Source organism: Zeus faber (genome assembly GCF_960531495.2).
Source record: "Zeus faber genome assembly, chromosome: 14".
Lineage (NCBI taxonomy): Eukaryota > Metazoa > Chordata > Actinopteri > Zeiformes > Zeidae > Zeus > Zeus faber.
Genome location: NC_137200.1, coordinates 2,547,501 through 2,562,823, shown reverse-complemented (window position 1 = coordinate 2,562,823; position 15,323 = coordinate 2,547,501). Strand labels below are relative to the sequence as shown.

At 39.5% G+C, this 15,323-nt stretch overlaps 1 protein-coding gene across 1 annotated transcript in view; it reads right to left on the bottom strand.

Moving 5' to 3' along the window:
* Positions 1-15,323, bottom strand: part of ophn1 (oligophrenin 1) — a 39,230-nt gene that overhangs the window by 23,834 nt on the left and 73 nt on the right. Inside the window, exons 1-10 of the mRNA XM_080013307.1 lie at positions 14,809-15,323; positions 9,752-9,847; positions 9,041-9,102; positions 7,977-8,048; positions 2,801-2,902; positions 2,604-2,714; positions 1,231-1,335; positions 1,004-1,133; positions 816-916; positions 491-582 (exon numbers count right to left, since the gene is read on the bottom strand). The exon at positions 14,809-15,323 is cut by the window's right edge and continues 73 nt beyond it. Coding sequence (XP_079869433.1) covers positions 491-582; positions 816-916; positions 1,004-1,133; positions 1,231-1,335; positions 2,604-2,714; positions 2,801-2,902; positions 7,977-8,048; positions 9,041-9,102; positions 9,752-9,847; positions 14,809-14,962 — 1,025 coding nt within the window. The 5' untranslated portion in view covers positions 14,963-15,323. The remainder of the gene's footprint in view (positions 1-490; positions 583-815; positions 917-1,003; positions 1,134-1,230; positions 1,336-2,603; positions 2,715-2,800; positions 2,903-7,976; positions 8,049-9,040; positions 9,103-9,751; positions 9,848-14,808) is intronic.

The window sequence follows — 15,323 nt, the reverse complement described above, 5'->3', positions numbered from 1 at the left end:
TTATTGAGTGATATTCAGCCGACTCCCCCGCACCGGGGCAAGTGCACTTGCCAAAGAACGTGGTGGAGAGAATAAGCAAGTTGCAGGTCTCTGACACTATTGGTAAAGAAGCTTGGAGAAGAACTTTGAAACATTCGATTTATAATTCATTTACTCCCTGAACCTCTAAAATACCTTATAAAAATGTAACCACTTCCAGAGATATTAAACAATTACGCAACAAACACTGAATATGACATATCAGCCATAGGCTGGTGCATCTTTGAAGAGCATTTTGTACGACATGACCCTCCCATACAAACACACGCTCACTGTGTTCCTTCCACTGAAATCACAGAGTTTGCCATCTGTTTCCAGTGTGTACCCGTTGCTAAGGCATTGTTTGGGCTGGAATCCAGTTTGCCCTCACACTCCGTCCTCGCAGACCACCTGTTCAGGCGTTCAGTCCCCCACCTCCCCCTTTATTGGGAGCTTAGGTTTTTTTGCTAACCTCTCGGTGGTTTCCACGTCAAAGCAGAAGCGCTTGTCTATGGATTCTGTCTTCCGGCGGATGCAGGATTTAAGCGTCAGTTCTGTAGGCCCCTTGGAGGGAAAACAAAAACAAAAAGACAATAAATAAAGTATGCATTCATGACGCGTATGCATATAAGTTAGTAAGCGATTGGGGTGATTAAGGGAGTTTTTGAAAGACAGTATACAGTATGTATGTTGAGAGAATAAGGAGAATAGGAAAGTTGTTTCAAGACAATTCCTTTAGAAGTCTTAAGAAGTCTGTCAATAGCCAGCCTGTTAATGTATTTGTTTGAGTCCAGTACCTGTTTAGTCGTGGGTTTCTGTTCACAAGGTACCATCATCAACAGCCTGCTATCTTGGTGGTATTTACAGTAATACTTGACCCACGACACGCCCAGGGCCCCTTTGGAGACAACAGAAATGCTAAGTATCAGCAGAAGAAGTTAGATTGCGGTAAAAAATAATTCCTCACCTCAGTTCCTGTACTTACATTTCTCCTGGCAATACAGGTATCCCTCCATCGTTACTGGGCCGTGTGATTTACAAATCTGCGATGGGTGTCTCATTCTTTTCATCAGCTCCTCCATTTCCTCCCGCGTGCTCTCATAGTGGTTCCTCGTCTGTGGATTGAATCCAGACAAGGGCGTTTTTGGAGGTCCAATTTCAGCATCTTGAATCTCACTCAGCAATCGTGTACTCCTCGTTACACAAACATACATTTTGCAGGCTGAGCTGCAGCTCCTGTTTGTACGGCGTGAAGTCCTGAGTCATGTCCACCGTCAGGTTGTTGAGCGTGAGGATGCTGTGGAGAAACGCCAGGACCTGTTCCACCAGACCAGACCAGATGAAAAGAGCAAAACAGTATATTAAATTTAAGGCAATATGTCCCAAATAAACTGCCTGATTCTGAGTGAGCTGACCAGGAGTTTTTAGACATACACACAAATTATATACCAAAGCCCTTTGTGGTACCACTCTGAGGGGTCTTTCAAGTGCATCTTACGTAGTCTCACTTTTCATCGCACACGCACACACACACACACACACACACACACACACACACACACACACACACACACACACACACACACACACACGTCCATTCATGTCTACTTTCCTCGTAAACAAGGCTGCTCTTATTGTACCAACCAGCGGCGTTAAAAGGTGTTAAACCTCACCGTTGTTTCTGGCTTCATTAGATGTATCAAGAGCTCATCTGTAGCTGTAATTTGAGTTTTGTTAACTAACAGAGTATAGGTACAGATTTTATATACACTGTATATCTACGCAAACATGCAGTTTCCAACTTTTGTCAGAATGTGAATTTTTGAAACAGAGGATTGTTGTTTATTTTGTTTATGCTTTGATGTATATTGTGAAATTTTCAGATGTTCATTTTTAGGTTTATTGTATATTTCCATATTTTTTGAGGTTATTTTTATTCTTACCATTTTATTAACCATTTACTAACAATTGCCTATCGTTTTAATGTGTGCTGCTGTAACACTGCAATCTCCCTCCGGGGATTAATAAAGTATCTATCTATCCATCCATCTATCTCTCCAACTATCTATTGGAACAAACCAAGTGTTAACATAGCACTTCCATTTGATTTTTCCTAAATAAAAAAAGATATCGAAATCTGCATTTAGCAAAAGACCTACGACAGTCAAGGAGTGAGATGAAGTGACACGCAACAGGTGGTACAAACAAAGACAGTACAGTGAAGTTTTATACACAGCCTCTTGTCTGATATGCAGTAGTTCTTGCGAACAGTGAGAGAGAGAGAGAGAAGTCAAGAGAAGGGTGCGTGTGGGATGTTTGTGACAGTTATTGGATCCTTTTTCAGAGATATGAAATCCTTCTGATTACATATGATCTCTAATATGCGGCAGATGCGCGCAGACTGGAGTGAGGATGCAGGTGGGGTCCTCATACTGTGGAAATATGGGGTGCAGGCAACATCTTGAAAAAACAAACAAACACGTAGACTCATTTAAGGTATCTAGTGAGCAGTTGCAGGATAGGGGATTTGTCAAGAGCAGACTATGAAAAAAAAGTAGACCATTCCATCGCTAGAGGGAACTCACAGGCTCCACCACATCAAACTTCTTCCTGTCCTGCACCTGGTGGATCTGGTAAACGTACTCCACCGACAGCTCGTAGAAGTTGACGCGCTCCCTGTCAAGGACGTCATCCGCCTGTCAAAGAGAAAGTGGATATTAACACATGATTAAAGGGACTTGCAGTTGAAGCGGGCGGTGTGTTGGTGTCGACCAAGTCCCACCTCTTGCAGCTGACTCTCCTTCTTCTTGGCGGAGAGGTTGAGGTGCTTGTCTAGTTGAGAATAGTACTTCTCACTCTCTTTCTCAAACTTCTTCCTCTTCTCCTGGAGGCGAGATGAAATATTGCGGCATTTATATTACTCCTGGGTCATATTTAAACAGCCTTGAAATATAGATATATTGCCGTAGCATCAATGTGAATTTGATGTCATTCAAGACAAAAGAAAGTCAGAGTGGTTATCTAACAAACAGTGGACCTTGAGCTCAATCAGTGACATTACATAACACATAGTTTGTTGACGTGCTTTTATTTTACAACAAATGTTTTAATCTTTGTACACTGACTGTGCCGTCATTGCATATTATATCATTACTATGCAATTTATGTGCACAGTATAGTTATTAAACATAATTTAAGCGTAGCCACCACCCACTCATATTGGGCTTAGAAGTTAAACGCTACTTCCTGTTAACTTCTGTCGTAGAATGTATGTGAACATACATTCTATTTACTTTTTAATTAAAGCACTGCTGTACAATACAATATATAATAGTATATAACTGGTAAATAATACAGTATATAACAGTTTAATACAGTATATAACTTGTAAATGACACAGAATTATGCGTTATGTGTTATTTAGCAGTGTTTATACTGTGTTATACTGTATAAAATATAACAGTATAATACAGTATATAACACAGTAAATAACATTATACGCAGTATATAATTCTATATAACAGTATATAACAGTATATGTAGTATATAACGCTATATAACACTATATAACAGAATATTAAGGTATATAACACAGTATATAACAGTAAATGCAGTATATAACGCTACATAACACAGTATATAACAGTATATGTAGTATATAACGCTATATAACAGAATATTACGCTATATAACACAGTATATAACAGTAAATGCAGTATATAACGCTACATAACAGTATATAACAGTATATAACAGTACATAACAGTATTTAACAGTATCTGTATTATATAATGCTATATAACACAGTATATAACAGTATATGCAGTATATAACGCTATAAAACACAGTATATAACAGTATATAACGGTACATAACAGTATATAACAGTATCTGCATTACATAACGCTATATAACAGTATATGTAGTATATAACGCTATATAACACTATATAACAGTATATTACGCTATATAACAAAGTATATAAGAGTGTATAACAGTAAATAACGCTACATAACAGTATTTAACAGTATATAACAGTAAATAAGGCTATATAACACAGTATATAATAGTATATTTTTTACTTGCACTATTCTGCCAACTTCTGCTGCTGTAATGCCTGAATTTCCCCTCTGGGAATTGTTATCTTACCCTATATTATCTTATTGTATCTGAACTCTTTTTGCCATTTAAACCAAACCAAATCAGAGATCCAGTCAAACCCCTTTGTTAATTTAAGTACTGCTGTATAATACAATATATAACAGTATATGCTGTATATAACGCTATGTAACACATTATATAACAGTATATAATGCTACATAACACAGTATATAACATTAATGCAGTATATAATGCTACATAACACAGTATATAACATTAATGCAGTATATAATGCTACATAACAGTAATGGTGGGGATGGTAGCTCAGGAGGTAGAGCTGGTGGTCTAGTGATCCAAAGGTTGCTGGTTTGATCCCAGGCTCCTCCTGCTAGCATGCTGTAGTGTCCTTGAGCAAGACACTTAACCCCTAATTGCTCCTGATGGCTGCGTCCGTCGGTGTTTGAACAATTGTAAGTCGCTTTGGATAAAAGCGTCTGCTAAATGAAATGTAATGTATATAACAGTATTTAACAGTATCTGTATTATATAATGCTTTATAACAGTATATAACAGTATATGCAGTATATAACGCTATAAAACAAGGTATATAACAGTATATAACAGTATCTGTATTATATAATGCTTTATAACAGTATATAACAGTATATGCAGTATATAACGCTATAAAACAAGGTATATAACAGTATATAACAGTATCTGTATTATATAATGCTTTATAACAGTATATAACAGTATATGCAGTATATAACGCTATAAAACAAGGTATATAACAGTATATAACAGTATCTGTATTATATAATGCTTTATAACAGTATATAACAGTATATGCAGTATATAACGCTATAAAACAAGGTATATAACAGTATATAACAGTATCTGTATTATATAATGCTTTATAACAGTATATAACAGTATATGCAGTATATAACGCTATAAAACAAGGTATATAACAGTATATAACAGTATCTGTATTATATAATGCTTTATAACAGTATATAACAGTATATGCAGTATATAACGCTATAAAACAAGGTATATAACAGTATATAACAGTATCTGTATTATATAATGCTTTATAACAGTATATAACAGTATATGAAGTATATAACGCTATAAAACAAGGTATATAACAGTATATAAGGCTATATAACACATTATATAACAGTATATAAGGCTACATAACACAGTATATAACAGTATAAAATGGTACATAACAGTATCTGCATTATATAACGCTATATAACACTAGATAACAGTATATTACACTATCTAACAAAGTATATAACAGTGTATAACAGTATATGCAGTATATAATGCTATATAACACAGTATATAACTGGATATAAGGTTATATAACAGTGTATAACAGTATAAAACAGTATATGCAGTATATAACACTACATAATACAGTATATAACAGACTATAACAGTATCTGCATTATATAACGCTATATAACACAGTATGTAACAGTATATGACGTATATAACGTTATATAACACATTATATAATAGTATGTAATGCTACATAACACAGTATATAAAAGTATATAACGTTATATAACACAGTATATAACACAGTAGCTTGGCAACTGGCCACAGTTGTCTTCCCTTTTTTTTTTTTTTTTTACTTGCATTCTATACTATTACATACTATATTATATACTATTCTATACTATACTATTCTGCCAACTTCTGCTGCTGTAATGCCTGAATTTCCCCTCTGGGAATAGTTATCTTACCCTATATTATCTTATTGTATCTGAACTCTTTTTGCCATTTAAACCAAGCCAAATCAGATATCCATTCAAACCCCTTTGTTAATTTAAGTACTGCTGTATAATACAATATATAACAGTATATAACTGGTAAATAACACAGTATAATACAGCATTATGCTGCAAAATGCGTTTGCATTTTCTGCAACTCTTTTTTTGTAACAGTGTTATAAATACTACTACACACATAAAGCTTCACTTCCTTACTTACATAACTACATGTGTTCTGTCAGCAGATAGGCGCTCAAACAATACGAGGTGTGTCATGTAGGAAGAGCGGAGCATGTGATTGTTCATAAAACTGGTTGGTCATAGAAAAACAGCTGTCACATACAGTGGGGCAAAAAAGTATTTAGTCAGCCACCAATTGTATAAGTTCTCCCACTAAAAAAGATGAGAGAGGCCTTTGACTATGAGAGACAGAATGGGGGGAAAGAATCCAGGAAATCACATTGTAGGATTTGTAATGAATTAATTGGTAAATTCCTCGGTAAAATAAGTATTTGGTCACCTACAAACAAGCTAGATTTCTGGCTTTCACAGACCTGTAACTTTTTCTTTAAGAGGCTCCTCTGTCCTCCACTCCTTACCTGTATTAATGGCACCTGTTTGAACTCCTTATCAGTATAAAAGACACCTGTCCACAACCTCAAACAGTCACACTCCAAACTCCACTATGGCCAAGACCAAAGAGCTGTCAAAGGACACCAGAAACAAAATTGTAGACCTGCACCAGGCTGGGAAGACTGAATCTGCAATAGGTAAGCAGCTTGTTGTGAAGAAATCAACTGTGGGAGCAATTATTAGAAAATGGAAGACATACAAGACCACTGATAATCTCCCTCGATCTGGGGCTCCACGCAACATCTCACCCCGTGGGGTCAAAATGATCACAAGAACGGTGAGCAAACATCCCAGAACCACACGGGGGGGACCTAGTGAATGACCTGCAGAGAGCTGGGACCAAAGTAACAAAGGCTACCATCAGTAACACACTACGCCGCCAGGGACTCAAATCCTGCAGTGCCAGACGTGTCCTCCTGCTGCCAGTACATGTCCAGGCCCGTCTGAAGTTTGCTAGAGAGCATTTGGATGATCCAGAAGAGGATTGGGAGAATGTCATATGGTCAGATGAAACCAAAATAGAACTTTTTGGTAAAAACTCAACTTGCCGTGTTTGGAGGAGAAAGAAAGCTGAGTTGCATCCAAAGAACACCAAAGAATACTGTGAAGCATGGGGGTGGAAACATCATGCTTTGGGGCTGTTTTTCTGCAAAGGGACCAGGACGACTGATCCGTGTAAAGGAAAGAATGAATGGGGCCATGTATCGTGAGATTTTGAGTGAAAACCTCCTTCCATCAGCAAGGGCATTGAAGATGAAACGTGGCTGGGTCTTTCAGCATGACAATGATCCCAAACACACCGCCCGAGCAACGAAGGAGTGGCTTCGTAAGAAGCATTTCAAGGTCCTGGAGTGGCCTAGCCAGTATCCAGATCTCAACCCCATAGAAAATCTTTGGAGGGAGTTGAAAGTCTGTGTTGCCCAGCGACAGCCCCAAAACATCACTGCTCTAGAGGAGATCTGCATGGAGGAATGGGCCAAAATACCAGCAACAGTGTGTGAAAACCTTGTGAAGAATGACAGAAAACGTTTGACCTCTGTCATTGCAAACAAAGGGTATATAACAAAGTATTAAGATGAACTTTTGTTATTGACCAAATACTTATTTTCCACCATAATTTGCAAATAAATTCTTTAAAAATCAGACAGTGATTTTTTTCTCATTTTGTCTCTCATAGTTGAGGTATACCTATGATGCAAATAACAGGCCTCTCTCATCTTTTTAAGTTGGAGAACTTGCACAATTGGTGGCTGACTAAATACTTTTTTGCCCCACTGTATTTACAAAAATACGTCAAAAATTTGTCACTGCAGTGCAGAGCTCCGTGGCTGAGACGCAACAGTAAATAAACCAAAATAAAATAAGCTAATAAGTCTAATCCTTGCAAAAACTGAAATAATGTTTTCCACTTTGAATGAATGAATAATAATAACTCACTTTTGTTACTCCTATTTGCTCCTTGCGGAACTTCTCTAATGGTTTGATGAGCAGATCCGAGGCATTTTGAACCTTAACAGGGAAACATGAAAGTGAGCATTAAAACACATATTGTACACTTGCAACACTCCGTAAAAAAAAAAAAATCTCTATTTTGGATTACCTGGAATACTTGGTGATGTGATTATAGGTGAAATGGGTTGGGAATTAATTTAATTTATCAGTGGAATAAAAAGCTCATCTGGATCAGAGAGCACTCTTTTCTCTCTGGTCTGACAGCGTCCAGAAAACTGAGTAGAGCAGGAATGACTGCTGCGGACTCAACAAATAATGCGCCGCTAAGAAAGGATCATACGGTGGATAAAATACACCGTATGGAGGCAACTTTGGGGCCATGAACCGATACCACGTTAGTTTCTGAGCACAAGTATGAGAACGAGTGTTTCCACTCTCATGTACTGGCAGTTCCGATGAAAATACATAATTTTTCAATATCGAATAGAAGAGAGATCCCTAATTTTGAAGATACCATGTGATTTGTTTCAGTGATATGAGTTAAGTGTGGGACCGAAATCATGCGCTGCCATCGGTATGTGTGCAGTTTCTTGATATATATACACTAAATACCACAATATTGTTGAGGATATTTTGGGGGTGACTGTTGTTGCTTTCATAAGATATTTACACACAAGAGATATTTGAGAAACAAGCATTAGTAACGTGCATTTTATAAGCAAGAAGGTTAGAAGAAGCATTGATTAGAGCAGCTAGAACAGTCTGAAGTTCAGGTTTTTTTGGGGGTTTATTTTACATTTTACACGTTTTTTTATTTATTGGAGATAACAGTGGAGCGAGACAGGAAATTGGGCATAGAGAGAGACACGCAGCAAATAACTGCAGGCTGGATTCGCTCCCAGGTCGCTGCAAACATTTTGCCTATATGGTACGTGCTTATCTGGTTGAGCCACCAGGACACGCCTTATACTTATGTTTTGCTTCATATCTTAAGAAGCAGCGATGAGACGGAAACTGCTGAGTGAGTGGAGAGGATGTCGAAAATTTACCAGCATCATCCTGTCGTCCTCGATTTCCTGGAGGAGCCCAGCAAACTCTTGGAAGGACTGGGCTAATGAGGAAAAGAGACAAATATAATGTCTGAAATATTCACACACACTCTGCATCTATGTGAAGGTGCTTCTGATCAGACATCCTTTCCCAAAACAAAAACATACACCGGATAGGCTAGGAACTTACAATATATACATATAATAAATCATATTGAAATTAGTCTGTGATCAAGGCTTGCTCAGTTCATTCAATCTTGAACAGATATAAAACATATTTATTTCAATCATTTTGGCTCCAATTACAATCCCATCACTCAGGATGCCTGTGAATACCAGATCAAATGGAAATTCATTATGTAGGACAGGCAATTTACGTTAAATTAAATACTTAAAGTAGTTAAACCTGATTAAATAGTTAAAACTATTTCAATTGGTTTTCTTACATTACGATGCTGTACCCATAATGCGTAAAGGAGTATCAGTAAATATTCACACATATCTACCTTTATTTCTGCTTTTTTGCGTGTTTATTTTTTCGCATTTGGCATTCCACATTTAAAATACTGGATTAAGGATTAGTTTTTGATATTAAAAAAAGCAATATCATCAACCCTAACCCCAGTTATCTTACCTCATAATTGAATGTTTGAATGGGCAAGCAAGTGTGTGTGTGTGTGTGTGTGTGTGTGTGTGTGTGTGTGGTCTTACCGATGTTTATCTCGTCGTCTGTTAGAGAGTCCCCAATGAAATCAAACTGGAACATGCTGAGGGTCTGGGAGAATTTCTGCACGGCCACTGAGTAACCTGTAAAAAAATAATAATACTACCGTCAGAGCTTTGACGATAAACCTGCAGAGTCATACATCAATGAGTCACTGTGTCGATATGCTTGTTAATTACAATGTCTATTACAATTTTTAGGTTAATTATTTTCTAAATATGCATGCACACACATCTTAAGGAAAAAAGGTACAGTAGGGACTTTATGTTGTTATGCTACTTCCAGGCTGTTACATCAGGGTATGGGGTAAGCCAGGTAAGCCAGAAATATTCCCAAATCCTGGCGTTCGGACACTATAAAACAATATGAGTGCTCTTGGGGATTGTTGGCGATTAAATAACCCACATTGTAGAGAATACACATATTATTCACCACCCCACAAAAGTTTCTCTGGAACTCTGGAAGTTTCTCCTTTTCTTGACAAGTAACTCCGCACTGTCCAAAATCACTAATCCAGAAATCCACCCTATTGTAATTTCCGATCACGGGCCGATTAGTTTCAACCTGATAAATGAAACAAACCGGAACCCTCCCGGCAGGTGGCGGTTTAACACCTCACTTTTGACAGATAAAGAATTTAACCATTTCTTTTCAAGAGAATGGACTTCCTTCATTGAACTGACTCCCCAGAAATATCACCATCCTTACTTTGGGAAACAGCTAATGCAGTTCTAAGAGGTAGTATTATTTCATTCTCCACTCACAAGAAAAAGAAAGGACAAGAATGCCAAAATAAACTCGAACAGCGACTAAAGGAATTGCACTCCCAACAAGCCCACTCATCTTCTGAGCAAATCCGAAATGAGATCAGGACAATTACATCTCAACTTGAAACTATCGTCTATCAAAACACACAATTCCTTATGCAACAAACGGGCAAATTATTTTGAATTCAATGACAAATCAGGTAACTTTCTTGCCAAACAATTCAAACGTGATAGAGAAAAATCACTTATTACAGCCATCAAAGATTTACACGGTAGAATAACAACAACAAGACATCAATAACATATGAAACATTCATTCATTCCTTGATGATATTGACCTTCCTAAACTTTGGACGGCGCAGGCTACCACCTTAGATCAACCACTTACTCTTGAAGAACTCAGGAAAGTGCTCTTCTCTTTGCCCAACAATAAATCACCTGGATCAGATGGCTACCCAGTGGAATTTTATAAACACTTCTGGCCACTTACAGTGGGGCAAAAAAGTATTCAGTCAGCCACCAATTGTGCAAGTTCTCCCACTTAAAAAGATGAGAGAGGCCTGTTATTTGCATCATAGGTATACCTCAACTATGAGAGACAAAATGAGAAAAATAAAATCCAGAAAATCACGTTGTCTGATTTTTAAAGAATTTATTAGCAAATTATGGTGGAAAATAAGTATTTGGTCAATAACAAAAGTTCATCTCAATACTTTGTTATATACCCTTTGTTTGCAATGACAGAGGTCAAACGTTTTCTGTAAGTCTTCACAAGGTTTTCAAATACTGTTGCTGGTATTTTGGCCCATTCCTCCATGAAGATCTCCTCTAGAGCAGTGATGTTTTGGGGCTGTCGCTGGGCAACACGGACTTTCAACTCCCTCCAAAGATTTTCTATGGGGTTGAGATCTGGAGACTGGCTAGGCCACTCCAGGACCTTGAAATGCTTCTTACGAAGCCACTCCTTCGTTGCCCGGGCGGTGTGTTTGGGATCATTGTCATGCTGAAAGACCCAGCCACGTTTCATCTTCAATGCCCTTGCTGATGGAAGGAGGTTTTCACTCAATATCTCACGATACATGGCTCCATTCATTCTTTCCTTTACACGGATCAGTCGTCCTGGTACCTTTGCAGAAAAACAGCCCCAAAGCATGATGTTTCCACCCCCATGCTTCACAGTAGGTATGGTGTTCTTTGGATGCAACTCAGCTTTCTTTCTCCTCCAAACACGACAAGTTGAGTTTTTACCAAAAAGTTCTATTTTGGTTTCATCTGACCATATGACATTCTCCCAATACTCTTCTGGATCATCCAAATGCTCTCTAGCAAACTTCAGACGGGCCTGGACATGTACTGGCTTAAGCAGGGGGACACGTCTGGCACTGCAGGATTTGAGTCCCTGGCGGCGTAGTGTGTTACTGATGGTAGCCTTTGTTACTTTGGTCCCAGCTCTCTGCAGGTCATTCACTAGGTCCCCCCGTGTGGTTCTGGGATGTTTGCTCACCGTTCTTGTGATCATTTGGACCCCACGGGGTGAGACCTTGCGTGGAGCCCCAGATCGAGGGAGATTATCAGTGGTCTTGTATGTCTTCCATTTTCTAATAATTGCTCCCACAGTTGATTTCTTCACAACAAGCTGCTTACCTATTGCAGATTCAGTCTTCCCAGCCTGGTGCAGGTCTACAATTTTGTTTCTGGTGTCCTTTGACAGCTCTTTGGTCTTGGCCATAGTGGAGTTTGGAGTGTGACTGTTTGACAGGTGTCTTTTATACTGATAATGAGTTCAAACAGGTGCCATTAATACAGGTAACGAGTGGAGGACAGAGGAGCCTCTTAAAGAAAAAGTTACAGGTCTGTGAAAGCCAGAAATCTTGCTTGTTTGTAGGTGACCAAATACTTATTTTACCGAGGAATTTACCAATTAATTCATTACAAATCCTACAATGTGATTTCCTGGATTCTTTCCCCCCATTCTGTCTCTCATAGTCAAAGTGTACCTATGATGAAAATTACAGGCCTCTCTCATCTTTTTTAGTGGGAGAACTTACAATACAATTGGTGGCTGTCTAAATACTTTTTTGCCCCACTGTATGTGACAGCTGTTTTTCTATGACCAACCAGTTTTATGAACAATCACATAGTCCGCTCTTCCTACATGACACACCTTGTATTGTTTGAGCTAGGGCTACCTATGATGAAAATTACAGGCCTCTCTCATATTTTTAAAGTGGGAGAACTTGCACAATTGGTGGCTGACTAAATACTTTTTTGCCCCACTGTATCTCCCCATTATTCATCAGAATAGTTACAGAGGTCAAGTCAACCTCCACCATGCCTCCGCCCATGAATACTGCTCTCGTTTTAGTTTTGCTCAAACCCAAAAAGGACCCAACCCTCACCTCCAGTTACAGACCCATAAGCCTTATGAATTGCGACCTTAAGATTATAAGTAAAACACTAACCAACAGAATTGAAAAAATAATTCTATTAATAAGTCACCCAGATCAAACAGGCTTTGTGAAAGGCAGACACTCATCCAGCAATATGCGTCATTTATTCAGTCTGATCAGCATATCTCAAAGGAACAACTTTAATACTATTATTGCCTCCTTGGATGCTGAAAAAGCATTTGACAGAGTTGGTTGGACATATCTCTTTTCAATCTTCAACAATGTCAGCTTTGGAGAGTCCCTCATTCAATGGATCAGAATCCTCTACAACTCTCCATCTGCTTCTTTCATCACCAATGGTTACACTTCACAGCGTTTCACTATACAACGCGGCACAAGACAAGGATGTCCGCTCTCAGGAGGGGTGCGAGTGATTCGGGTTCGACTTGCCTTAAGGACTCGTACCTCCAACCCCGCAATTTTAACTGCAATTACCAACAGCCCACATTGAGCACTGGGGGGTGGGGGGGTTTCCCCAGGGTGGCCAGTCGCTGGCGGGGGGCGGGCCTCCCCCTTGTGCGGGGCGTGAGTGGCCGTGGGGGTCCTGCCGCCGCGCCCGTGGGGTGGGCGGCTAGGGCGGGGTGTCGGTCTGTCACCGTGGGGCCATGATCCGGGCCCGCGGTCCGTGCCTTGCACCTGTGGCCCGGGTTCTGTGCCGGCAGCTGCGTCTTGTGCTTGCACCCGGGGGTTGGTTGTATGTGTGCGCCCCTGGCGTGCGCGGTATCCTCGTGCTCGCTGGGACTGGGTCATGCTCCTCGAGGCTGGGTGTGGGGGTTGTTCCACGGCCCTCTGGCTTCTCTGGGGGCCCGGAGGTCTTCTGTGGCCGCAGGGCAGGGTACCCGGGGATTTCCTGCAGCTGAGGGGTGTCCACGGGGCTATGGAGTTCGGGGGGCCTTCGGGGCCCCTTCCGCTGGTTAGAGGCACCGCGACATAATAGCTTCTACACCAGTACCAATGGGGATAAGTCATGTACACTCACTGGTGGACATCTTTCACACACACACACGCACGCACGCACGCACACGCTTTAAGTGCACCCCAGCACCCTCCTGGTTGCATTCCTCTCCTTTCCTCCCTCATTTTCTGACATAATTATGACAGGAAGAGGCCATGCGACCAGTTGGAGTTCCAGTTTTCCTGGACCTCTTGGAGTAGTGATCAGTTGTTTATAGACTCAAACATGATAAAAAGTTCTCCAAAGAGGGGGGTTGGTGGTGGTTCTCTATAACCAAAAACTGTGCTCTTGTCATTCTACAGGTCGTCCACAGGACAGAGTTATTGCAGCAGTTCTTGATGATTTAAGAATTAATAAAGAGTTGCATTGCAGGTTGAGAACTTGAACTCCACTTGCAGACTAACTCCTAGATGCAATGGCATACTGTGTTGTATGCCCAGCATGCTGACAGCACAGGTTTAAACAAACAAAAAAAAAAAAAAACCTAAATGTGTACTGTACTAAATGAACTATAAAATGTGTATTTTACTAAATGTATACTGTGCTGAATGTGTAGGTACTAAATTCACTATACTTAATGTGTATTGTACTAAATGTGCTAGACTAAATGTCTACTATACTAAATGTGTACTGTACTAGACGAAATGTGTGCTATACTACATGTGTAGTATACTAAATTTGTACTGTACTAGTACAGCATATTTAGTACACTACGCATTTGGTACACTACACATGTAGGATAATTCCTGGAACCTTGAAATAGCCCAACTGGTGGCAGTCTCTGTCAAACGTGATCATCGGTTTTTCTTTCCATAATTCCATCAGATGTGTATACTTGATACGTGCAGGACGGGTGTTTGGACGGTGCTTACCTTTGATTGCAGTGATCACACTGTTGCCATCTTTGATCACATCCTTGAGAAACTTGCTGGTTCTTTCAAGTTCTACCTCATAACACTTGAGCGTCTCTCTAAAATCAGGACTGTCAAGATAGCAGTCACTAAACTCAAGAGGAGGGTGGCCCATTGTCCTGACACTTTAGGAAAGTTTAAAAAAAAAAGGTTTTATTATTATTATTATTATTATTATTATTATTGTTGGGTTTTTTCAAGATGCCCAATGCCAAGCTTGGTTATTGTTGCATCTCGATCTTCTTCATTCCTTCGTCTCTTCAGAAAGCAGAGAAAATACATCCGTGGCGGCCTGCAGCAGCCGGTTGCATAAAAAATGTAATTTGCGTTAACATTCAAGCCTAAACATTTTAAAAAAATGTTTTACATATATGCGTTTCCCTGCTTGCAAGCATTTATCTGCGCTGCTTCCCTAATTTTCCCTGCTGCGGTGTGGCTGGGAACGGTTTAGGCTGCGTTCCATTTCTAAAAGTTGC